Below are 24,559 nucleotides of genomic sequence, written 5' to 3' on the forward strand. Positions count from 1 at the left end.
TTGTGTGTGTGTGTGTGTGTGTGGGTGTGGGTGTGTGTGGGTTTCTTCAAAGCCTTCTGTTGGGTTCCGTGTTATGGCGTGAGAGGAGTTGTTGTGTCTCTGAGATACGCTGTAAATTGATGGGTTGCTTCAGCTGGGGCTGTAGACTAGTCGGTTCAATGATGGCACACCGGTTCGGGTAGTAAAACACATCAAGTCTCATTTCGCTATTTTCGTCACACATGATTACATGAAGATGGCACGCTATGCAAGGCTATTCCACACTATATAAAGATCAACACCATACGCCATCACTTTTAAGCCCGGGTTGAACCCCTTGTATACTGGTATCAGAACACGGAGGGAATGCGCAAAAAAAAAAAAACAAAAAAAAAAAAAAAAAAAGGTCACGCAACTAAGTATACATCCTGTAGTCGTCCAAATCATACTCAGGGAACAGGGTAGCTATGCTGCAGACGCAGTCTGACAAGAAATGCATAGCACTTCCTGAGTCTTTCTAATGTCGTCTGAAAACAGGGGAGAGTCCTGCGAAGGATTTATTTCAAGGTCCTTCTTGAGGCGCCTCTTGAGCCAGTCAAGGAGAAGCACCCAGTAGGTTGTAAAAGCCCTCGAATCTTGTAGAACGTAACAAAGCTCATCACAAGAGTTGAAAGGGGGTTGAGAAGAAATAACTCTATAGTGTAGCACAAGGGTATAAATATGTAGCGAACGCCCCCTCCCGGGCAAACATGGGAGTGGAATCAGCTGTGCCACGTCACCGACGACTGAAAAACGGCGCCTGGTTGGGCATGGAAAGTAGAGAGTCGGCCCTCTGAAACACGTCTCCCTCGAAAAATTTGTCACTGTACGCACTGGCAGGAGTGGACGGCACCGTTGCCTGGGCGGCTGGACCAAGAGCAGCACTCAATGGTGTTGCAGGGAGAGTAACAGACTGTGGTGACAGGCTTGTACTGATCTGATGCTGTGGATGCTGTGACTGTAACGGGGGCCCGTAAATGTTTGCTGGTGCGTTTCCAGACGTCATGTCTGCGAGGTATGACCATGGTGAAGCCTCGATCATGCGACCGGCCTCTCTGCTGGCCCTCTGCACCGGACGAAGGAACATGACGATCTCAGAAGGGAGAAGATGCATGCTCCTAACTTCACGCATGTCTGTCACCAGATCAACGAATGATTGCATGAATGCCTTGCATAATTGCCAGAACTCGCGCTGGTTGCGCATCCCGCCGCCAGGTTCCTTTACCTTCATGTTGGAAAGGCGGAGTCCAAGTGCCTCAGATACTTCCAAGCACACGCGACATCGCCGAATGAGGTTGTGCCAGAGCATCTGAATACCTTCGGATTCTCGGGTTTGTTCTGCCAATTCAAGGCTTCGCATAAATTGACGGCGCGCCTGAGGCAGCGCCTGTAGAGCGGCGGTGTATGCAGTAGTGAGCTGATGAAAGATCCGCTCGAATACACGCTCTTCTTCGATTTCATCCAGGCCAGTCAAGGGGTTAATCCGAGGTACAACCGTACTAGGCATTGGAGGGAAGGACTCGCCGGAACGGGGGGTCGCAAGGGACGAGGGTATCGATGTGTTGATGTGGTTTGACCGACTACTTGATCGACTCCGTGCCGCGTAACTGAATGGAGTGGAGACAAACCCAGGTGAGCTAATCGCAGAGTGGAAATTGGATGCTGTCTGTAATGGCCCACTGGTGAGGATCTGAGGGTGCTGGATCGTGGTGTCACTCCGGTAGCGGCGCACCGAGAGAGACGGCGCCCTGCCTCTAGTTGGGGTCACTGTTGACCCAGTGAGTCTATCCGGCACAACCATCTCTCTGTTTATTTCCGGTATAGGTGGCTTGGTGGAAGAGAGACGTTTGCGAGTGTGCAGTGGAACACCAAGGCTCACACAAGCGTTGCGAAGCTCAATGATGCTGCTGTAGATCATTAGCATCAGCGAACGTACATAGCGTGAATCTGCATTGGCGATAATCTTGCCAAGGCTGTTGCGCAGCTGCGTCCCAACGTGAGTGTATGCCATGATGCACGTCTCGCATTCCCTTTTGACTGCTTCATTGGATAGCCGGATCAAGTCAGCATCATCCAGTTGCGCATTTTCCGCATACTCAAGAGCTTCGTTAAGCCGGTCAACGTGAGTAGAAGCGTTATAGAACACTATCTCGAGACTGTTTCGCCGGGTATCATCGCGTTTGATCACGTTGATCAGAGCATATACATGAGACTGAACCTGAAAAAGGGCAAACAGGACCCCCTTTCCGCATTCAATAATCGATTCCCTTGCTTTTCTTTCACACTTGTGTTCCGGCAGGCTTGACATCCGGTTGACAAAAGAATCCTTCAAGCGCCTCCGCTCCCTTGGGCTGCTTGGGCTGGACGAGTTACTGCCTGCTGCGCCCGGTGCTCTTGGTCGAAGGATCGACCCATGACTGAGGCCACGAAGGTGACTGTTCCGATACGGCTGGGTCTCATCCAATCTCCCGAGATCGGCATTTTTCCTGATAACCCCCATCCGTTTACTTCGCGCGGCAATGGATGCCTGGATGATACCCTCACTGTTACTCCGGTTGCGTTCATTGACACCAGGGATATATGTCCCAGGTCGCGGGAGGATACTGTGGAAAACCATGCTCTGGCCGGAGGCAATACGGTAGTGGGATTTAAGTGGAATTGGTGGAGGCCGCGATAGTGACGGTGATTTGGGATCAGAAGAGATGTCGCATGTACTTGGGATGACCGGGAAGCGGCTGCTTATTCCACGTTTGACGGGTTTAGGTGTGTCCCAAATTGTTTCACTATACGCAAACGTCAGTCGATGTTAGTACATCTCAGGGTAAATGCTCTAACCTTGCATCGCTGCCTCTTTCACTCTCTGGTGTCGTGCTAGGCTGTTTGGTCTTCAGGAATCGTTTTAGCTCTGCAGTTACCGCGACCTCTTTTTCGTTATCTGTCATAGCTGAGGGTGCAATATCTGTTTCGGAGGTCTCTAAGAGCTCTCGTAGCGGATTCCGCAAGGGGTTTCCAGCAACCTTCAGGATCTGAAGCTTATTCATATCAGATACCCCAAGGGGAACATCTTCAAGGCGGTTCTGCATCACCGACAGCACCCGAAGAGAAGTCAGTTTCTTGATTTCTTCGGGAAGATGGCTAATCTTGTTACGACTGAGATCTAATATTTCGAGAAGCGGCAATTTGTAAACCTGGTATCCATGTTAGCCTGTGTAAAAGCCATGTTGTACAGCCGGTCATGTATCACGTACACCCTTGGGAAATTCCCGGAAGTTGTTCGCTCTAATATTAAGGTACCGAAGATGGGAACACTCCGCAAAACGATATGGAATGTGAAACAGATGATTGTTTGATAAGGAGAGTCTAAAAATGATCAGCAGCCCCTCTTACAAAGAAGATGAAACACCTTGTGGTACTAGAAAACAGTCCGGTAAGAGATACATACCGCTCGACTTCGTCTTTAATTATGTCCACCACTGGTTCCGGAATGCGAACGATGTTCGAATGGCCCAGGTCGATAGTCAACTTTGGTTTCACGACATCACTAACTGCTTCACTTCCTGCCAAGGAGCGTTTCGTTTCAAAGATCCCATTGTCCACGGCGCAACGAGCAAGTTCAATAGTCTCATCGGGCGAGAGAAGTCGAGGCCCTGTGTTAGGTTTGCCCACATTGCCCACATTGCCCACCCTGGCACCCGCAGATCCAATTACGGGTGTTGTCTCATCTTCACTTTTTGCTAGCGGCTCAGTATTGGATGAAGACGACGACGACGACGAAGAAGAAGAAGAAAGAATAGGAAGTTCCGGAATTCGCCTGTTCGCATCTTCCTCGTCCACGTCACCATGGTAGGAGCGAGGCATTCGGATCGAATCCTCTGGGCGTGTCATAGTGGAAAGCATGGCGGAGGATGAAGGGGAGGGTAAATAGGTGAATTGAAATGTTTGACGGCCGGTCCGTTTCCAACGGTCAATTAATGTATCAAAATATCCACGAGACGGGCGAGAGAATGGAGGCGAAGCATGATCAACTAACGCTGCGACAGCAGGATTATGAACGCATCGAAAGGCAGTCGAAATACTTTATTGCTATTTTTTTTTTCTTCGTCCTTCTCAGGTAGACTACTCAAGTCGTGCTGCGTGAAGAAACCGGCGCTTCTGATTTCGATGGAGGCGCGAAACAAAGCCCGATGATCGCCGTTGGGTTCCTAAATGGCCCAATTTCGCTCGATTCGTAGGGATCGAAAGGCAGTACTGATCGTAGACCAGAGCAATTGAGCTGTCAATCTGACAGGTTGGATGTGAGACTCGACAATCAGGTATCGGTGGTCGCCGGGCCCATGAGAATAGAAGAAACCGGCGATAGGAGCGAGTGGCCCTCTGTAACTAGTGAAACGCGGAGAAAAAGTGCAGCTGTCAGATCAGAAGCCCCCCAAATTGATCGGTCGAGGATGCACACCAAGGAGCAGTCTGATCGTAAAAAAAGAATAAAATAAAATAAAATAAAAACCGGGTAATGTTAGGGGTTTAAAGAACGAGGAACGAATTGAAGATCAAACAGGCGCCGCGATTTCCCAGGAGGTTTCCGAGAGAAAGTCCGGGTCAGGATTGAAGTTGAAACACCAGGCGATCAAATTGGGGGGAGCGATAAGTTCCCCCCGTTGATTGGTCGTCTCCCGTAACAACCCTGCAGTGCTGGTCGGGATCATCGTCGCTGGATTCGGACTGGTATGGCATTTTTTATAGTTCCTACATATCTTTCGCTGTTGCTTTTCAATCCGCCTTCTTCTGCTTCTTTCTTTCGATGGTTGCATATGTCTTTCCCCATATCAATGTCGCTTTCGATTCCCCGAGACAGACTTCTAGTACTACTAGTAGTAGTACCATACATCACCACCCAAAACAAAACCAGCGTGTTGGATGAATCATGGAATTGGGTAAGCCCTGAAGCGGCACTTCTGCACAAATTAAATATCAATCCTCGCCGAAATCATGGGCAGTGGAGTTGCAATTGTAGAAACACATAAACAATATCAGAAAAAGAGAATACATCCAGTATTATACATAACCATCGAGATGTCTAGTCCCCAAAATACCCAGACCAGTTCAATCGAGTTCTATCAAGATATTCATGCTTTGTATGGCCTACGCCTGCTGAGGCTGCCTCTCTTCAGCCCCTTCCTCTAGCCCCAAGCTTGCTTCAGTACTTGGGATCTCCGGAGCACCGGTAAAGGCTGCTGTCCTCTGTTCCTGGACCTGGGCTTCCGATTTAGCCCATACCTTCCAGCGTTCATATTCTTGGTTTTCAAGTTCCATGCCGACTTCAAGGCGGGTAGGTCCGAATGTAGCGCCGGTGGCCTCGGCTTCTTCGGCAGCGACTCGTCGTTCAATATCTTCCTGGAGACGTAGACGATAGAATTCACGGCGCGCAATATCATAGGCGGTGCTCTTAGTCATATCGGGGACATTGTTAAGGAGCCAGAGCTGACGCTGGACGACGCTGTTTTGAAATGTTTAGCGTCGGGGATCACGATATAACTAGGGTGACATTCATTTGGAAGCAATGAGCCAGAGAGAAAAAAAAACATACCTCTCACCATCCAATCGCTTGCCTGGTTGCTGGAGCCGGCTCCAGTCATAATTTTCATAATCCTTTCCGGTACTTTCAAGCACAACTCGGGGTCTCGCAAGCTCCCAGGGGTGATCACGGAAAAACTCCTTTCGCAACAGGTCCTCTTCGTACTTGATCTCGGTGGGCAGGAACATACGGCTGGCTTTTTTCGGCTTCACACGCTTCTCTTGAACTTCAAAAACGACCTGCGGCTTCGAGGCTCCGGGAAGCGTTTTCACACGCTGTCGGACGAGCTGGTGCTGCTGTTGTTGGTTCCGCACAAGGACCTGGGCGGGGGGTATATCGCGCACGACATTAATCCATTTCGGGATCTGGTGAGTCTTACCAGCCTCCTTCTGTCGGAGCGCCGTCTGTCGGACTCGGAGCGCTGTGAGATTGTATTTGCCCATGGCGGGATCGGAGGAAGGCGGTGGCCAGAAGGGCGGCCGTAGGGGATAGGCCGATTAGGACGATAGAATTGGGGAGGGACCGATGGCCAAGTAGAACGCACGGAATGGTCCAAGACAATCTCCTCGGGGGACAACGAGGGAGACCTGCGGTACGGTTTGATCGTGGAGTTTTGGTGATGGTGGCCGAGCGCGCGGGTGAAAAAGAGGATTGGCAATGGGCGGCTCCGATTGGACCGACCGTGGCTCCGCTCCGGTGCAAAGCCAAAGAGATTATTGAGAGAGAACATAATAATTTGACGCGGAGCTTCACCTTAGAACCACCCTTCCCCCATTCTCTTCCCCCCAAATCTTGAGTTTGTCTTCATTCACGGCCTGCCACGCTCGAGGAGCAGTCTGCTCAATTCTTTTCAATCTGCTCGAGACCTCCTCGGGATATGCACGGTTGACTCGATGCCACGATGTCTGCCGTCTCATGCCTCATCCCAATAGGTTCCAGAGCTCGCCCAACCTGCGACTGCCCCCTTCGCAGGGTTTGGATACGTGCTTGTCCGTCAATTGCAGTTCCATGTCTAAGCCAGAATCATTCTCCTACAATGCTTCCCTCCGGAGACTCGGCTCCAGACGTCCTCGCCCGTCCGCTGCCTCTATAGCAGACCTTTTCGTCAGCTCGCTGGTGATGGCAGGCTACTGCCGGGAGCACTCCCCTCGAGGACGAGGGCTGTCAACAATGTCTGTGAAGACTTCGAGGGGCGAGATGGCGAGATGGCGAGACAGGGGTGTGACGAGCACAGTGCATTTGTCGAAAAGACGCCTGGATTATCTAGGGTCACCGGCGAAGTGCCTGGGGGTGGTGCACCGTCCAAGAACACAACGGATGTTTAACTCCGGCATTGCGCAAAAGTTAGAAGACGACGAGAACGAAGACATTCATATATCAAACCGATCAATAGAGAGACCTTCGCCTAGGATACATCACAAAGATGCGGAATCAGACCAAAGGCCACATTTACATGGGAGGTTACCACCACCGCAACACGCGCTCGAAGAATTGAATTGCGAGTCGATGACAGGCACCTTCACTCCAGAGTCAGAACAGAACACTCCTTGCCTTGCCTCCAGAGAAAGCGCACTTGACCACCAAGTAGATCCGCCTGCGCTGCCGACCCTATCCCGCTACCACGGGAAGACGAGCCCGGCTAAAGAATTACACGAAGCTACCTCAAAACTATACCGTTCTGTGTTTGGGGATTCCTTAGATTGGAAGCAGGCTGTTGACACTGTTGTTGATGATGGGCAGGTTGAATCATCGTCACCTCGACCTGTTGTGCTTCGTAAGGATAATAAAGAAGATGCCGTTGAGCTCCAGTCAGTTGCGGTATTCGTTGAAGCCATGTGGGACGAAAAAAAGTCCAACCAATATATTTTCCGACTGTACAGAGATCTTCCATACCCAGGGGTTTCGTACTTGTCAAAAAAGTCACGAGGGGCACTTTTGCGGCGATTCGCTAACCCTCCTAACCGCCGGTGGGTTGATGCTCGCCGCTACCTCGGGATAATAGAAGACATGGTAGCTGCAAAACTTCCGGTGTCGCGGTCATTGTGGAGCTCTGCTATTCATCTGGCGGGCCGTGCATCTGGCAAAGTGTGCAAGAGGGATTTGGTGAGATCAATCGGTCTATGGCAGCAAATGGAGCATGTGGCCGGGGTCAAGTCAGATGGCGTCGTCTTTAACATCCTTTTCGACATAGCCATTAAAGCTGGTCAATTCACAGTCGCAGACCGTCTAATGGAGGAAATGGCGAAACGTGAAATAACTTTTACTCGCCCTGGAAAGGTTTCCAAAATGTACTACTGTGGAATGCAGCAGGATGCGGATGGCATCCGTCAGACGTTCGATGCCTTCGTGACTAGTGGGGAGATTGTTGACACAGTGGTACTGAACTGCCTGATAGTATCCTTTCTTCGGGCTGGGGAGACGAAGACTGCCGAGCAATTATACCATCGCATGATGCAGGCACAGAACACAGTTGAGCTTGATCTCGAGAGGCTACAACATGGGCCGAGTTTGACCTCGGAGTTCATCGTTTATCGCAAGAAGTCCAGAAAGCTCAATCGGCTTTTACAAGTATCTGCTTCTCTTAAGGACCGACTACCCGAACACCATCGAGCTCTGCAGGAAGCCCTTCCTATGACACCTGATACGCGGACATTCCATATTCTTCTTGCTCATCACGCCTATCGATCGGGCAACTTACACGCTTTCATGTCGGTTATAGGTGACATGGAAAAAACCTTTACAGTTCCGCCGCGTGGAATGATATATCTGTTGCTTTTCGACGGGTTTGCTTACAATGGCCGAAAGAGAAAGGGTTGGACTGCTGAACGGCTGTGGAATGCATGGCGAGCGTATCTTCGCGCTCTTTACGAATCAAAGAGCAGATTCAATGACCGCTTTCATCTTCGCACGGCAAAGCTCGTTTGGGAAAATCCGCTAGGAAGTAGCGCTGCATTGCTGGCAGCACAGACACCTGCACTGCCAAGAAAACCAATGGGTTTATACACCCCATTGCCATCGGGCAAGTCCGAGGCAAATACTACGTCTGCAGAACACCAGCAGGAGCAAGTAGACGAGACTGACGAAGCAAGCAAGGAGGATGTCAACGAACTAGGTGCCAATGACGGAACAACCGAATTCGATGATGACATTGATACCGACGAGCTGTTCAATTACCGGGGCCGAGACCAGCATGCCGAGAATGGCGAGCTTGAAGTGCTGGAGCGCCAGATCGAGAATGGAGTATTTTTAGGTCGTCGGATGATTATCATTATTCTTCGAGCATTCGGTGCCTGCTGCGGACCGAAGGAAGTTATGGAGGTCTGGCTGCACATCGAACGACTTTGGCAACCCAAAAGACGCAAAGCGCTTGACGTCATGGCCGTGAAGGAGGAACTGGAGAAGCAGATAAACAAAGGCAGTAGGAGACACTGAAGCCTGACTGAATTTTGATTCAGTGCGTGTACATTATAGACCTGTTATATATACCCTCCAGGTGCATGCCAGTTGATGACAGCCATTAGACCAACTGCACTATCTTGATCCTGTACAGTGAATATTTTTGTGACATCTCGTTCTAGCAATAATAAATTGAACTTCAAAAGACTTGGACATCCCGAAGATAAACCAGACATTCCGAGGTCACTGTTTACCACTATTACTACATCAGGAAAAGTAATGACTGCCATCCCACGTGATATCGCGTTCCGTCTTCTACTCCAACGCGTTGCGCAGGACTTTCCCGAAGTAAATTGAAACAAGCCTTCTCTTTCTTCCATTAAAACCGTAAATTTCTCGACCTAAAGATGCAGCGGAGATGATAAACGGCAATCTGAAGCGTCGCAAGGTAGACTTGGACTTTTATCTACATCGGGTTTTCCGAAAGAAGTCATTCCGGTGAGTTCGTTTACTCTTGGGCTAGCACTTAAACTAACCGAAAGCTCTGAATAGTCCTCTACAGCGAGAGGTAGTCACCGCAGCTGTGGAAGGCCACGATGTCTTCCTGCAGGCATCCACATCCTTTGGAAAGAGCTTGTGCTTCCAATTGCCTGCCGTCATCAGCCATGGCGGTCGGTCAACCTCCATCATGTAGACTTCTGTCTGAGCCGTTCGACGTATTCTAAATATTCCTCTCTTACACAGTGACTGTCGTTGTATGTCCTCTCCTTGCATTGATGGTAAGTTAAAGCGGATGCAATACCAGGAATCCACGTCATTGAAGCAACGCACCTGCAGACCGACCAAGTAAACGCGCTGCAAGCCTTAGGAGTAGCAGTGGCAACAATCAATTCGACGACCTCTCTTTCAGAGAGACGCGAGATCCTTGCAGACCTTCTCTCAGGGCATCCCCGAATCCGGCTTCTTTATGTCACCCCAGAGCTATGCCAAACGGAGATGTTCCGGCGAAATCTCCAAACCATCCATTCCCAGGGGGAGCTGAATCGCGTCGCCATCGACGAGGCCCACTGCATCAGTGAATGGGGCCATGACTTCCGTCCAGCGTACAAGGAACTCTCCTGGTTCAAGCGGGCCTTGAACAACCCCCCAGTTCCGATCAGCGCCTGCACAGCGACTGCAACCCCGCGTGTCCGCAAGGATATCATTAACCTCCTTGGTTTAGATCCCGGCCGATTGAGGATTTTCAATACACCATCCGCTCGACCAAACATCCACTACGAGATCAAATATCTCCCAAATGCTATCGACGATTCGGGAGACTCTGGAAAGGCCCAAGTTGACGACTTCGTCGCCTGGCTGAAGTCCATCCAGAGCCGCCGAGAAGCCAGATTAGGCGGAGAAAATGCTAATCTTCCGCCTATATCTGGTATCATTTACGTTTCCTTTAGATCAGCCTCGGAGAACCTTGCCAGCATTCTGTCAACATCATGGAACGGCAACATCCGAGCGGTTGCTTATCATGCCGGTCTCTCCTCCCAGGACAGGACTCAGATCCAGTCCCAGTGGACTTCTCCGCAGTCAATCCCAGAACCAAACGGCCAACCCCCGGCTTTCTACATAATAGTCGCAACTAATGCGTTCGGCATGGGAATCGATAACCCCCATGTTCGATTCGTAATCCACTGGAACTCTCCCCGAAGCTTCGAGGGGTTCGTACAGGAGTCCGGTCGTGCAGGTCGTGATGGTCGTGCCGCCGCATCAATTGTATACTACAACACCCAAGAGCGAGACAGAGCACTCGATCGTCTCCGGCGAGACGTTGAAAATGCCTACAACCGCGCCAACAAGAAACCAGCGAACGGAGCACCAAAGGACGATCCTAACAGCAATCTACAAAACCAATACGCTCGGCTGCGGAGTTTCCAAAAAGTTGTTCGCTATTGTGAGTCAACTAGCCGGTGCAGACATGAGATGATCAAGGAGTTCTTCGGAGACCTGGAACTCGAGAGGATGGGCTCTCAGGCCCCGAGCTCCGAAACGAGAACCGGCTCAGGCGCATCACCGTGCGACTTTGCTTGTGACTTTTGCAAGGAAGGCCCCAGGAGTCTAACGCTTCGCAAGGCAAGGATGGCCATTGCGAATGAGCTGATGGACTGTACGCAGTGGGATTACATGTCAAACATGGAGGCAATGTATCCGGATGCTTTTTCCGGCTTCGACTAGGGATGAATGTAACCTATGCTCTTGTGTATATTCAACGACATACAGGGGTAGACGAATTATATAATCAGATTGATACCCCTACTAGAGATGGTTATCTTAGATTTCGGGATGTCCGTATAGGGACGACGTTTGGTATTGCGTACCTATTCTATTCTCTCTTCGAGCAATATAATCGGCACGACATAGCCCAGAATTCTCAATACGTGGCATTCAAAGAATAGCAGCTAAGTATACGATTCTCCAATATACTATTCATCCGAAAACCAATGCTCTCTACTACGCTTTTAAGCATTGCGCAAAAGAAAGATATGGAGATGAGCGACGAATTCCAATCTTTTCTAGCACGAAGACAATATTGCCCAAATCCGAATTCATCAGATGTCAAACATAGGGATAAGCTATAAGTTACACCTGGCCAATAAGTAGGTGAATTTATCGGCAACGATACCAAGGTAGGGTAGTTCGATTCCTCCTGCTTTTGCGGTTGTTGTCCATTTCAAATAACTAGGGGAGGACAGGTTCACAGGCCTGGTGGCGGTGGGACCTATATCATACCGAGTCAGTCAAGGCAGGCCAGTCTTTAATGAGGCCCTGGCAAATACGTACTGCACTGTAGCTGCCACCCGGAGGAGGTGGAGGGGGGGAACCTGAACCGGGAGGCGGAGGAGGCGGCGCTTCGTTAGTCGGAGGAGGGGGAGGGGGAGCGGGACTTTGGGACTGCGACTGCGGCTGAGACTGTTGCTGTTGCTGCTGTTGGGCATATTGTTGATAGTATTGGTAGTAGGCGACGTAGTTTTGATATCCACCGTAGGCAGCGTAGGGATCGGATCCGTAGTACTGGGCATACTGTGCGCTATAGTCGGCTAGGTTCTGTCCTCCCGATGTTCCTGTTGCGCCTTGCGTGGCAGGGCTACCAGAGGTGGAGGGTGAGTTCTGGTGAGAATGATTCCCATAACCACCACTGCCACTGCCACCCCCATGACCCCCACCGTAGCCTCCACCATAGCCCCCTCCCTGATAACGGTCTCCACGCTGACCATATCCGCCATAGTTGTGCTGGGGTGGGTTCTCCTTGAAGCGCTGATACTGTTCTCGAACATTGGCCAAAAGGTCCTCGCACAACTCCTTTGCGCTCTTCACGTCGTTGGGGTCGGGTCCACTGTGCGTTGTTAACCTTCCGAGCTTCGAGATGAGGGGGTAAGTTTCTTACGCAACATGCAAGAACATCGGTTCCTCGCTTTCTCTGCCGGTACTGGGTTCCATGAAGCCGGAGCCCCGACCTTTGATTTGGACCTTGCATCGAGTTTTCTGCTGAATATGCTTTACATACGCGCCGCCCTGTCCGACCACTTGGGCACGAAGGTTAAAGCCAGGAATTGGCTCCAAGTCCACTGGAATCCGCTCTTCGGGCCATTTACGCTGAGAATAGTTAGCATGCCTCTCAGCCCTATGGAATATATTCCGGCAATTTCATACACGACCGTATTCGTCACGTTCCACTTGTTCCGGCTCACGTCGACGGAATCGGCGCTCATCGACCAGATTGGGGAGTTCCTTCTTCATGAGCTCGTCGATCAAATCCACGGCCTTTTCGAGGCCTTCCTTGTTCGTACTCGTCACATGTAGGTACAGCGGGGGGTTCTATGGAGAGTGGAGGTACTCTGTTAGATAGTCACTCATCACCACACGTTGACAATTTCACATACCGCGGCAGTTGCCATGCTCTTATCCGGATAATAGTTTCCTCGAGTCGTGACATCTTAAAACAAAAATTAGAGATGAGCTTCTTTCTTCACTAAGTAGTTGACAAGTTTAACATGGAGTGAAGGCGTACCGGCGCCAGTTTCTTCCTTGATCTAGAGGTCACGCAGCGGAGGTCAGCAGATGCAAACGAGGGGAAATGGGATGCTATGGATGATTAGGACTGGGTAAGCTTTGGCCACGACCCTATGCGGAGAAAAAGAAAGAAAAAAGATAAGAAAAGGCAAAGGGTGAAGGGGCGCATGGCCGCAGCGGAAACCAGCTTGCGAAAGTATGCCTGGAATATCAGCGGATGCAACAGGAGTAATTACCATCTTCTGAGTAGAGCCCTTGGTCAGTGTGTAGCGGTTACGCAAGTCATTAATTTCAATGTCCTTGATATAGTCTCCATCAGCAACGTAAATGTCTGTGTTAAGTTTCGCGGATGCGTCTCCAGCGGACGGTGATGCGGCTGCCGGTGCGGGACTTGTGGCCTACCAGGACAATCAGTTAGTTGGATATGTTCCTGGGTTTGAGCAACAGTAGTCACGCATGGTATACTCACCGAACGGATAGGTGGAACATCAACATGCTGAATCCCCTTCTTTGCTTGCAACTGAGCGTTGATCTTGGCCGCTGCGGCAGCTATATTTTGTCACGATGTCAGCCTCTTAGATCCCATCCACCAATTTCTACAAAAGCGCAAGGGAGGGCAGTCATACCCGCTGCGGCAGCAGGGTCCGCACCCCCAGACTTCTTTGCCGGGTCTGCGCTAGGGCTTCGAGGTTCGCGACTAAGAGGGCTCCGAGTGCGAGTAGCTTCAGACTGTCGCGACGAGGGAGATCGAGAACGACGATCGAAACGAGAGGCCCGGCGAGGCTCCGGTTCTGTTTGATCAAAGCGGGATCGTTTGACACGGCGTTCGTCGTCAGCCATGATGAACAGGCAATTTTAGATGTTTGAGAGCTGAACAAGAAGGAAATGGAGCAATCACAATGCGAGTGATGCTCTAAAGACTGGTACCACCGCAAAGGACTTCTTTGAAGGCGGTGGAGAGCGACGGATCACCTGGTTGGACGCTAGCGTAACAATGAGCAGCGAATTGGAGGTCGTAACGAATTTACAGGACTCTGGGGCGGTGGGACCAATGAGCGAGAAGATGTAACCCAAGAAGATCGAGATGTCGAAGTACAATTCGGTACCAGAACAGGAGGCTGAACCCTCACTGAGAACAGATCTTTAGGAAAAGCAAACGATGATCTGGCAGTGATCTGAGATACACCGTGACATACACCCATACACACGCACTGACACCAACCAGAAGCAAGAGTCACGAATGAATCTGGGCCCAAAAAAAGCAAGCCAATGCTGCACTGGGACCAAAGTGGTATAGCGGTAATGCTCCGGAGTCAGTGACCGACTCCGTACCAGAGCCTGAGTCAGCACCCCGACCTCGGAAGTCTTCGACTATAAAATGCGATTTATGACTACAATCCCCATCCGCCGAGTGTGAAGTCACTGCCTCCATCGTTTCCTTCGTATTGCCTGCTTTCTCTTGCAGGCCAATTCGGGAGACCATGGCTTTCCGGCGTCCTTTGATGCTGTCTAAGACAGCATCAGCGCCTTTTTCCTCCGTTGCTGGCAGAACTGCCCGAGTGGCTGCGACTCTGCCCCGGTTCACCACAGTTAGAGCCTCTTCCAGCTCGACCTCCGCCCTCGCCTACAAGGCACTCCATCGTCGCTCTCCCCTTCCTCTTCCTGTGTCGGATTCCTCTCCACAATGGGATGCCCCGACTGCTGTCTCGTCGATTCTGTACGAGACTCCCGTTGCGCCGACCAACCCCCCGAAGCGCCATATCCTGAATTGTCTGGTGCAGAACGAGCCTGGTGTTCTCTCCCGCGTGTCAGGAATTCTGGCCGCTCGTGGCTTCAACATTGACAGTCTGGTCGTGTGTAACACCGAGGTCGAAGATCTGTCCCGCATGACCATCGTGCTGCAGGGTCAGGATGGTGTCGTCGAGCAGGCCCGTCGCCAGCTGGACGATCTCGTTCCCGTCTGGGCCGTCCTCGACTACACAGACTCTGCTCTTGTGCAGCGCGAGTTGCTTCTTGCGAAGGTCAGCATCCTGGGTCCCGAGTTCTTCGAGGAATTGCTTCAGCACCACCGCGAGATCACCACTCCCGGTGAGACCCTCGATGGCCAGAAGGATAAGGGTGAGGGCCAGAAGCAGATCACTGAATTCCACCCCCGCAATCTTCCTCCCAGTCAGGCACTGAGACACAAGCACGAGCATCTTGATGCCATCACCCGCTTGACCCACCAGTTCGGCGGCAAGGTTCTTGATATTAGCAACAACAACTGCATCGTTGAAGTGTGAGTTGCTATTTACCATGTACACCTTAGTGCATTCACTGACGCTGTTAATAGCTCTGCCAAGCCATCTCGTATCGACTCCTTCATGAAGCTCATCGCTCCTTTCGGTGTATTGGAGTCTACCCGTACCGGTCTGATGGCTCTGCCTCGTTCTCCTCTTCACGAGCAGGTTGAGGAGATTGAGAAGGAGGCTGCCGACGTTGTCGACGCGAGCACCCTTCCTCCTGGTTAAAATGGGTATCCGAAATGAAAAAAAGATTCGCAATGAAGAAGCAAACTTGTTTTCCTCGGAAGTTATAATATTTAGTGTAAAATTTAGCAGTTCTTTTTTTTTATTTTGAGTCACGCACTTCTCATGAGTACATTATCTATGTTTCCATGTCGTCGACTTGAACCTTAGTTCAATTTACCTTTATCGGCTTTCACAGGCATATATTTCTTAATCGTGGTAGTGGTAAGGTAACTTGCATTTGGTAGCCAATTGCTCAATCCCGAAATTCAACCCCGCACAAATGTCTGACGGCCGATACTGTACCCTCTATACCCAAACGCCAGCCCGTGTAGCTCGAGAAGGCAAAAACAAAACGCCCAAGGAAAAGAAGTGGATGCTTCTAAATATCACTCGCAAAAGCCATGACACTAAATCTTCACCCTTGCGGTGATCCCCTGGCCATAGTACGTTATGGTCGTGCGATAGTGTCGAATTAGCACGCCAACCTTTGCTACAGCATCCAACTTGAGTGTACCGCCAAGAGCTTTCTTCAAAGCCTCATATCCTATCCCACTCAGATTTAAATCAACAGGTAACCGCGGGGTGGTGGAGAGTCCCGGTGGCACCGGGAACGGAATGTGGTAATTGATACTACCAACCTCTTCATGCTTCTGATAGAAGGCATTGGCTTCTACCGACGTGATCTCTATGGTCGTATTAGGAAATGGGGAGGACAATGTGAACTCCGCCGTTGATGACCATAGGTGTAGCTAGTAGCAGGCAAAAGTCAGCAAGACCAAAAGCACCTGGTAGAAAACTGTCTTTACTTGGAAGATGTTCCCCAGGAGAACATATCATTAATAGTGATTGTCGTGTAGAGAAACGACTTCCATGAAAGTAGACAGTACCGTTGTATCCTGGATAAACTTTGGCTTTCCATCTTCATCACTAGGGTTTCCAGGGACAGGCACCCTCGGGATTGGGACTTCAAGTCCTAGCCTGGAGAGCGCCTGTCCAAGTTCTGGTAGAGCCGGGAATGTTCCCTCATGACTGCGAATTGTTACGGATGTGTTATACCCTGGTAGTAGTTAGGCAAACAGACCCGCCTAACAAGATCTCAGAAGGTAGATAATCTCACCGGAAACATATCGGGATAGCATCTCTTGACCAGCAGTAATACCAGCCGAGCCATCTAATTCGAGTGGATTCCATTGTAGGTCGGCATGGATACCTGAATTTACCCCGGGCACAATCACAAGGTCTCGAGCAGTTACGTGGGCCACTCTGGTCTTATTGTAGACAAGAATTAAATCAATAAAAGGCACCGAAGCGGAGTATGGTGACGGATTCGTTATGTTAATTTTGGCTTTCATCACGAGTGACGATTCAGTTGTAGGTCCGAGTGCTATCGATTCAACCCGTGGACTCAGTCGTTCGAGTGAGTCACCGTACGGTGCTACTCAGGTATCAACAAACCAATACGCCTGTCTCAAGTTATTGCGACTCACGCTTGACGTTCACAGCACCCTCGGCTGGTATTCCACGAACAGCATAGGTTCCAATCCCTGTAGAGACTTCTGCATCCACATTTGCAGCAACAGTCAGTCTCACAGGCTGTCCTTCAAAGAGCAAGGCTTGTAGAATATCTGTCAAAACATCCCCATCAGTCACCTGAAGTGGCGTATGCTTCATGGAAAACTCAACGAGCAGAGCTGGAGCTCCATCGACATTTTCCAGAAGAGTGGAATTAGCTGGTTGCCATTCTTGTAAATTCAAAACACCGAGCTTCTTCCCATGATAAAAGATGTCAGAGTTGGCACGAACACGAGGTACATCCAGGTGAAGAAGGTTTAGCTGCTTAGGCAATGCAATCAAGACTTTCACTAAGGCTGATACCCTAGGTTGAGACTCGGGCGTATCAGGATCTGCAAGAGGATTAGGCATGTCGAAATGCACATCTGTCATCGTGAAGTTTTTGACGAGATTGTCCAGAGCATGTCCTGTAAAAGCCAAGGGAACTGTCACAGTTTTGAGAATGTCTACCACCCACTCAGGCGTTCCCAGAGACGGAACGTCCGCTCCACGAACATAAACTGTAGTCTGAAGACCTTCCATATAACTCTTCATTAGAAAATCTAAGGGAGATTTTTTCTTTCCAGGGCAAGCCTTCGTTAGATCATCAGAAAGGTCCTGGACAATTCCAGCAACGTCGACAGACGTGGGCTGCCCAGGATAGATCGGGAATCCTTTTGTTGTGACGTCCGCTATTGAGATGTATGGGTCGCCTGGCGAGCAGTTGGGTACGAGCACCTCAAACCCGAGTGGAGGGATCCTCAGGCCAAAGGGCGAATCGACAAAAGCAGCCACGGAGGCATCTACTGCCATAGCCCCCTCATGTCCGGGCGTATCTATATCGTGCACATTGAACATTGTAACATTGACTTTAGGGAGGGTTGGGAAATCACCCTCTACATACAACGTCAGAGATCACTTGGCAAAAGAAAGAAAGAAAGAAAGAAAGTGTAGCGTGACATACCATGGAAGGTTATAGAGTCGGTTATCGTCTGTTCGCCCAGACTCAGAATGCCAGATTTGAGTGGCACTGTTGCTTTCCCCTGCACTCGTAAACGGCCAAGTCTCCCTTCTAACCAGTCTACTGCTACCGCGCGGATACCAGGGATGTCGCCAGCGACTAGGTCCGCCAAGACGTTAACATGATTGATGTGGCCATTCTGTATGTTGACTTTGATGGAAGGTAGAGATGCCGTTCCAACGAGTACGTTGCCGTACTCTGGAAGATACACTTCGACTTCCGACTGGCCTGTCTCGGCTTCCCTACCAATCCATGTGACAAAGCGACCAAGATTCCGCACCGGTGCTTTCTTTATGCGACCCGCATCAAGAACGAGGTCTCCCTGTATCCTCGCCTGAATTCCATCTGCCGTAGCCGACTCAACTGAAATATTAGTTGGCTTGAACACGGCGGCATCCACTGCATACTGTTTCACTACAGCAGGCGCAAGAAAGGCGAATATTAGAATTGTTATAATCGCAAGCAGAGATAGCAAGACGCAGAATATTGGCCATCGTACTCTTCCTCGTGGTTTCTTTAAATCATTGGCGGAAAGAAAGCCTTCTGAAGCTGCCGAAGCTCGTCTGGGTGTAACGCCCCCATATGTTGCCAAGTCCTCTTCCCGGCTGAAGAGTAAAGGGGTGGACTCGGAAGATAATTCGAATGGAGGTGCAGGACTCGAGTCGGAGGATTGTCTTTTGTCGGTCGGTGAGGACGGACGCGAAGAGGGTCTGGACCCCTTGTTCAGCAAAGGCTTGCTTGCCTCTTCAGCCATGATGGCTGGGGGCGGATAAGTGGGGAGATGGGGGAGAGGGATGTGGAGGAGATAACACGATAGCAATACGTTATGAGCAGATAAGAGGGATGATAAAGAGATGGTAGCGTCCGTAGATTGAGAACAGAAAGCTACGGGTGGTTATGCGTCGGTAGAAGGGGAAGTCCAGGCTAAGAATAAGAATCAGAATAATCGACTTCCGTATGGACAACGCACGCAGGATGAATTGGCCCAGACCTGGAAGTATAGCCTATCAATTTGAATCAGCGTGATGATCGGCAATCATACCGCGCTAACCCGAGCTGGAGAAGGCGTGGTGTGGAGACGGAAAAAGCGGATCACATTGGAGGAGTCACACTTACGCTTTCAAGCTAACTAGTAACTGAACTGACTCGACGGGCGAGCTAAAGGTACGATCTTTCTTTCGTTTTTTTTTTTCTTTCTTTTTTTGTTGCTGCTGTTGACTCTTTCCTCTAGTCCGGTAAGAACTGAGTCATCTCAATCCCCTGGTTCTTGCTCTATATATTCCTCCTTTCCTCAATTGCTTCACCACATAACACCACCGTTGTATTATCTCATCATGACTTGCGGTCTAAAGCTGGCGGCCGCCGCTCGTTACAGCAACCATACCTTGCGCCAGAGGATCCCACTCAACGCTGTGCGCCGATACTCTTCTCAGACGACTACTTCTACGGCTCCCCCCACCTCGCCGTTTGCTCCTCGCCATTTTCTTTCCATTGCCGATCTTACCTCAACGGAGTTCGCAACCCTCGTGCGCAATGCATCGTCACACAAAAGAACCATCAAGTCCGGGTCCATCCCTCAGAATCTGCTTGGCTCGATGACTGGGCAAACAGTCGCCATGCTGTTCAGCAAACGCAGTACCAGGACCAGGATATCTACTGAAGGGGCCGTGGTGCGCTTGGGAGGACATCCAATGTTTCTAGGCAAGGATGATATCCAACTCGGAGTCAATGAGTCCTTATATGACTCTGCAGTGGTAATCTCCTCCATGGTCTCTTGCATTGTAGCCCGAGTCGGCAAGCACGCCGAAGTTGCAGACCTTGCCAAGCACTCAACGGTACCCGTTATCAACGCTCTCTGTGACTCCTTCCACCCCCTCCAGGCCATTGCTGATTTCCAGACCATCTACGAAACATTTACACCTAAGGCCCATCGCTCTGATAGTTTGGGTCTCGAGGGCCTCAAGATTGCCTGGGTCGGCGATGCAAACAACGTGCTGTTCGACATGGCGATCGCTGCTACCAAGCTGGGTATTGATATCGCCGTTGCGACCCCGAAGGGCTATGAGATTCCTGCTCCGATGTTGGAGTTCATCAAGCAGGCCAGTAATGGTGTCTCGAAGCCAGGAAAGATCATTGAAACCAACATTCCTGAGGAGGCGGTTAAGGGTGCGGATATCCTGGTGACTGACACCTGGATTTCCATGGGACAGGAGGCAGAGTCGATCAAGCGGATGAAGGACTTCGAAGGCTTCCAGATCACTCCGGAACTTGCCAAGCGCGGTGGTGCGAACGAAGGCTGGAAGTTCATGCACTGCCTGCCTCGTCACCCTGAGGAAGTCAGCGACGAAGTTTTCTACAGCCCGCGATCCCTGGTCTTCCATGAGGCGGAGAATCGGCTGTGGGCTGCGATTTCGGCCATGGAGGGCTTTGTTGTCAATAAGGGAAAGATTGAGTAAGCCTTGGAAAAGAAATAAATCATAAAAAACATCGTCTGAATATCCATCTCGAATGAATTAATGGACAGGTCTGACTTTCTATACCGACGTATATATCGAATGCCAGAAATATGTACGGAGAAAACAATGTCTTGAAACGGAGTACACCAAAACAATGTCTCATAGAATTCGTAGTTTGAGCGCTGACGTAGTGATATCAACAGGACTCTACTATCTGATCAAGGAGAATCCCACCAAGTTACCTAACAGAAAGTAAACAACTCTAAGGTTATAAGAAAAAAGTCCAGCATGGAGCAAAACCGTTGGTGCCCGCATTCACATGTCACGGGCGGAGTTGCCGACAAAACAAGGCCAACAACCCTCCAAAATCTCATGAGTTGCTGCATCCATCATACCATTAATGAGCTTGCCACTCTCTTAGTTCCCTCTTCCGATATTTATTGCCCTCCGTGGCCCCAGGCACCTTAGATGGAGGTATGCACTTCCCTGCTGACGGGTAGTAATAAATTACATTCTAATGACTCCACAGCAGCTTTCGCACTCCGGGGGCGGCTTTCGCTCGCGCCGCTCTTATCCCTCACTAAATCATGCTTCTCTGGCTCCATTGACATCTCGATTCCCTATTGATGACGATGTCGAGCACCAGGATTACTTTACCCCAAGAGCTGAAGATGCTGAGTCCTACTACAGCGCCCATGATATCCCCACAAAGACTTCGTATCTCTCTAGTTACTCCGTTCCCGGTACCCCAGGTCTCCTGTCTCACTCCCGCAGCGGGTCCAGGCTAGACATCACCAGCGGAGTAAAAGCTCGACCCGCGCACACTTGAGCGATACCAACCTCCAAGGTCAAGATGATACTCAACCATTTCACCACCAAGCGCCGAAGACAAAGCGACATTCATCTCGCCATCAGCCGTCAGACTCAGCTGGTCGTCGTGATGCAGAGTGGGTGCTCCGCGCTGGGATCGCACTAGCTTCGTCGACCCGAGAAGAGAAGGGTCAAAGTTGGCTCGCGAAGCGAGAGAGCTCGACTAGTCTAGTTGATGAAGCTAACTACGACGTGGAGTCCCCTGGTCACTTTAGCAAAGTGACTAGGAAATCCAGGTCCGGGCGGTCAACCCCGGCGGCCTCTCGGTCGCGCGTTGTCAGTCGAAGGGGCAGTCGGCCTGACCTTACCATGACCGGCCTCGAGATGACTTCTACTAGGCAGGGTGACAGTGGAAGTCTAGAGAGTCCTGCGCTTGATGTGCGGCATTTCGTCCCGGATTTTGTGGACGAGCGTATCCGTGCGGAGATGGCGATCATTCAACAAGAGGAATATACCTCTGAATCTGACGAGTACTCTGACTCGGAAGATGATATCGATGAACAGGAGATGCAGCGCTTGACCCGAGAGCGCGGTTTTGGGTTGGGCAGCTGGTTTGATCGCATGGTGGAATGGACAGTATTTGGTGTTGACGACTGGCCACTGTCTTATTCCAACGGGCCTGTTGACCAGGCTCCCAAGAATGTTGAGTGGGCAGAGCCTAGTGTCGCTGATGAAGACGACCAGGTATCCATATCAGGACGGACTGATAGAACTGATGGTGCGTCGACCATTGGCGATTCTGAGGCCCCCCCGGTGACAGAAAAACCAGGCGACCATGGGGGCTGGGAAGATGCATGGTGGCTATTTGGTGTGATGAAGCGTGCGCTGTTATGAGTATTGTTTTATTACTTGAGTAAAGTATGGGGGGGCGTATAGAATGTCAGATTGTGGGTTGCTTTTTGAGATATATAATTGTTCAACCTAAGACATGAATATGATGACTATACGAATATTTCCTCGTTATGTATTGTAACGCATATGATATTTAATATAACACTGTTCTAAACGTCACTTCACAACTCTCTACTCCATCTTTTACATATCTGTTAAACAATACGTCCTCTTTGGTAGACATAAAGTCTGTTTTCCAACAATACTGGCCTTCTTCCTCACCGAGTTGATTCTGCCCAACAGACCCCTGTCACCAATTCTGATACTGGTTCCACGGGTTCAACCCACTCGCTCCACTACCCCCGAGGAAATTGCGCAGATGCCCACGTAACGGGGCTGATGGGTCCTCTGAGTTGTTCAATCCATCTTGCGTGCACTGTCCATAGAACAGTGACACAAATCAGAATATTTTTTTTCTCTTTTTTCTTTTTGTCCTTTACTTGACACGTAACCTGACCCGGTGACCGAAAATTCCAGTATATAAATGAGTCCTCCCAAGATGTAAAGAGAACAAAACACAAGTCACATTCCAATAGAATAAAGAAAAATATGAAAGGGTATACAAGTCAGGTAAAACGGTAGGTAAGATAGAAACCTAATGAATATAGTTCGGTAGAAAGTTCAAGAAACGTCCGAAATGTCGATCGTAGTAGAATAAGAAAGAAAACCAAAGGAAATGAAACAAGAAAGGATAGAAAACCATGCTTAATCTTGATGACACAATGACATGGTGATGATAAAGTGAAACCTGGGTCACGGGCTAATAATCTAAGGAAAGGCAACATACAGATGGACTCTGACTGGCACAAGATGAAAATGAGAGGGCAAAAAAAAAAAAGAAGAATGTCTCTTTGCACACTGTAAACGCCAAGTTGACCCTCAACTCTCTAGTTCATGCAGTTGGTATCGTGATCGTATCATACGTAGATGTGCACGGTCGAGGATTTAGACAGTAGTTCTGGGGATATCGAAGACGAGAAGATATGGGTGTCTCTAGGATAATCGTAGGGTATAAATAGGTCGTAGAAGCTGGTGGGTTTACCATGGCCCAACTTTAACTGGAGTTCCTAGTCCGTATGTGCCGGACAGCAGCTGCTCCCGGATGGACCCAAAGTCATTACCACCTGGGCTTGCATGGCTTTGGGTTTCAGGTCCGTGCATCCATCCTAAACTGGCTCCAAGCTCGTTGACGGCCGCCTGCAGCTTACCACCGGAGTTTTGGTTGTGCTTCGTCAACTTCTGATCCCAGCCACCATACTGTAACTGAATGCCTCCGCCACGTTTGGCAGCCTCCCGGATCACAAGGATCCAGGCCTTGCAGATTTCATCGTATGCAGAGTCCCGCTCTATGTTGTTTTGGGGGGTGTGCCATCGTGGTAATACGTGAATGATTTCGGTGGCGCCATCTAGGTAATTTAGAGATAAAGAAGGTTGGGTTTCGTTCGGTGGTAAGAAGTGTGGTGTGAAGTCGCTCAAGGCATCTAGAAGATTGGATAGAGGTTGTCGAACCCGGTTATAAGCGTAGTCGGATGCCGGGTTGCCACCCAAGGGGAAGGAGGATTGGAGAGTAGATTGGTAATTTCGAAGCACCTGAAGAGCGGAAGACACACTCGGGCGAGGGGCAGTATGGACAACTTCATCAACTAGTCCCGGATGGCGTTCACACATCGATCGAAGGACCCCTCGGAGAGCATCTGTATCTAAGGTTTCGAGCAAACGAGGAAGCGACAGGGGTCGACCGCTGACATTCGGGCGGGCCCGTTTCAGATTTCGACTTGGAAGAGACCTCGGTGTGAAGGCTGGCGAGCTCGTCGGGGAGGCAGACATTCGTCCGTCATGATCGTTACCATCGTCGTCGGCTTTCCGCTTGCGGCTATTAGGGGTGTATGTTGGTGTAGACACTGGAGGATATTCATCAGCATATTCGTTATCTCGACCATCAGTTATCAATGTAAGGGGGGTTTCCTACTTGGACGAGGGGAGGAGAGACGGGAATATTCGTAAAAGTGTGGAGGCACAGGTGGTGTAGCCACCAAGCTGTTCATGATGACCACGGACAGCTGGTGGGCGGAGAGATGGAAGAAACCTGACGCTGACTGAACGACGGTGATATGGGGTATTATAAGCAGTCAGCTACAGGGCACGAGGAGAAGGTGCTGAGGGAAGAGATAATGCAAGGGAAAGACAAAAAATACAGGAAGAGAAACTGAAGGAG

At 50.2% G+C, this 24,559-nt stretch overlaps 10 protein-coding genes across 10 annotated transcripts; 5 read left to right on the forward strand and 5 right to left on the reverse strand.

Moving 5' to 3' along the window:
- Positions 1-754: 754 nt before the first annotated feature.
- ABOM_011373 (putative cell morphogenesis protein Sog2) lies at positions 755-3,915 on the reverse strand (the record flags this gene model as incomplete). The annotated part of the gene is made up of 4 exons (XM_022538501.1): positions 755-2,801; positions 2,854-3,206; positions 3,267-3,378; positions 3,461-3,915. 4 exons carry the CDS (start codon positions 3,913-3,915, stop codon positions 755-757), a joined length of 2,967 nt encoding a protein of 988 aa, XP_022383614.1.
- Positions 3,916-5,157: 1,242 nt separating this feature from the next.
- On the reverse strand, positions 5,158-6,033 carry rsm25 (mitochondrial 37S ribosomal protein mS23; the record flags this gene model as incomplete). Its single annotated transcript, XM_022538502.1, has 2 exons — positions 5,158-5,512; positions 5,603-6,033. 2 exons carry the CDS (start codon positions 6,031-6,033, stop codon positions 5,158-5,160), a joined length of 786 nt encoding a protein of 261 aa, XP_022383613.1.
- Positions 6,034-6,505: 472 nt separating this feature from the next.
- On the forward strand, positions 6,506-9,022 carry ABOM_011375 (pentatricopeptide repeat protein; the record flags this gene model as incomplete). Its single annotated transcript, XM_022538503.1, has 1 exon — positions 6,506-9,022. The coding sequence occupies one exon, from the start codon at positions 6,506-6,508 to the stop codon at positions 9,020-9,022; it is 2,517 nt and encodes an 838-aa protein (XP_022383612.1).
- Positions 9,023-9,404: 382 nt separating this feature from the next.
- Positions 9,405-11,209, forward strand: ABOM_011376 (putative RecQ family helicase RecQ; the record flags this gene model as incomplete). Its single annotated transcript, XM_022538504.1, has 4 exons — positions 9,405-9,484; positions 9,539-9,657; positions 9,731-9,765; positions 9,824-11,209. The coding sequence occupies 4 exons, from the start codon at positions 9,405-9,407 to the stop codon at positions 11,207-11,209; spliced, it is 1,620 nt and encodes a 539-aa protein (XP_022383611.1).
- Positions 11,210-11,729: 520 nt separating this feature from the next.
- Positions 11,730-13,885, reverse strand: ABOM_011377 (KH domain-containing protein; the record flags this gene model as incomplete). Its single annotated transcript, XM_022538505.1, has 9 exons — positions 11,730-11,753; positions 11,816-12,368; positions 12,420-12,628; positions 12,686-12,850; positions 12,916-12,968; positions 13,044-13,065; positions 13,282-13,443; positions 13,515-13,594; positions 13,672-13,885. The coding sequence occupies 9 exons, from the start codon at positions 13,883-13,885 to the stop codon at positions 11,730-11,732; spliced, it is 1,482 nt and encodes a 493-aa protein (XP_022383610.1).
- A 641-nt stretch (positions 13,886-14,526) lies between these two features.
- On the forward strand, positions 14,527-15,555 carry ABOM_011378 (acetolactate synthase regulatory subunit; the record flags this gene model as incomplete). Its single annotated transcript, XM_022538506.1, has 2 exons — positions 14,527-15,323; positions 15,378-15,555. The coding sequence occupies 2 exons, from the start codon at positions 14,527-14,529 to the stop codon at positions 15,553-15,555; spliced, it is 975 nt and encodes a 324-aa protein (XP_022383609.1).
- A 407-nt stretch (positions 15,556-15,962) lies between these two features.
- ABOM_011379 (uncharacterized protein) lies at positions 15,963-18,881 on the reverse strand (the record flags this gene model as incomplete). Its single annotated transcript, XM_022538507.1, has 5 exons — positions 15,963-16,304; positions 16,443-16,612; positions 16,673-16,990; positions 17,043-18,002; positions 18,071-18,881. 5 exons carry the CDS (start codon positions 18,879-18,881, stop codon positions 15,963-15,965), a joined length of 2,601 nt encoding a protein of 866 aa, XP_022383608.1.
- Positions 18,882-19,461: 580 nt separating this feature from the next.
- On the forward strand, positions 19,462-20,583 carry argB (ornithine carbamoyltransferase; the record flags this gene model as incomplete). The annotated part of the gene is made up of 1 exon (XM_022538508.1): positions 19,462-20,583. One exon carries the CDS (start codon positions 19,462-19,464, stop codon positions 20,581-20,583), a length of 1,122 nt encoding a protein of 373 aa, XP_022383599.1.
- A 517-nt stretch (positions 20,584-21,100) lies between these two features.
- ABOM_011381 (DUF3984 domain-containing protein) lies at positions 21,101-22,287 on the forward strand (the record flags this gene model as incomplete). The annotated part of the gene is made up of 2 exons (XM_022538509.1): positions 21,101-21,300; positions 21,372-22,287. 2 exons carry the CDS (start codon positions 21,101-21,103, stop codon positions 22,285-22,287), a joined length of 1,116 nt encoding a protein of 371 aa, XP_022383600.1.
- A 1,095-nt stretch (positions 22,288-23,382) lies between these two features.
- On the reverse strand, positions 23,383-24,389 carry ABOM_011382 (cut8/STS1 family protein; the record flags this gene model as incomplete). The annotated part of the gene is made up of 2 exons (XM_022538510.1): positions 23,383-24,245; positions 24,314-24,389. 2 exons carry the CDS (start codon positions 24,387-24,389, stop codon positions 23,383-23,385), a joined length of 939 nt encoding a protein of 312 aa, XP_022383597.1.
- Positions 24,390-24,559: the final 170 nt, after the last annotated feature.

The sequence above is a fragment of the Aspergillus bombycis genome, assembly GCF_001792695.1.
Source record: "Aspergillus bombycis strain NRRL26010 chromosome Unknown contig00171, whole genome shotgun sequence".
Classification (NCBI taxonomy): domain Eukaryota; kingdom Fungi; phylum Ascomycota; class Eurotiomycetes; order Eurotiales; family Aspergillaceae; genus Aspergillus; species Aspergillus bombycis.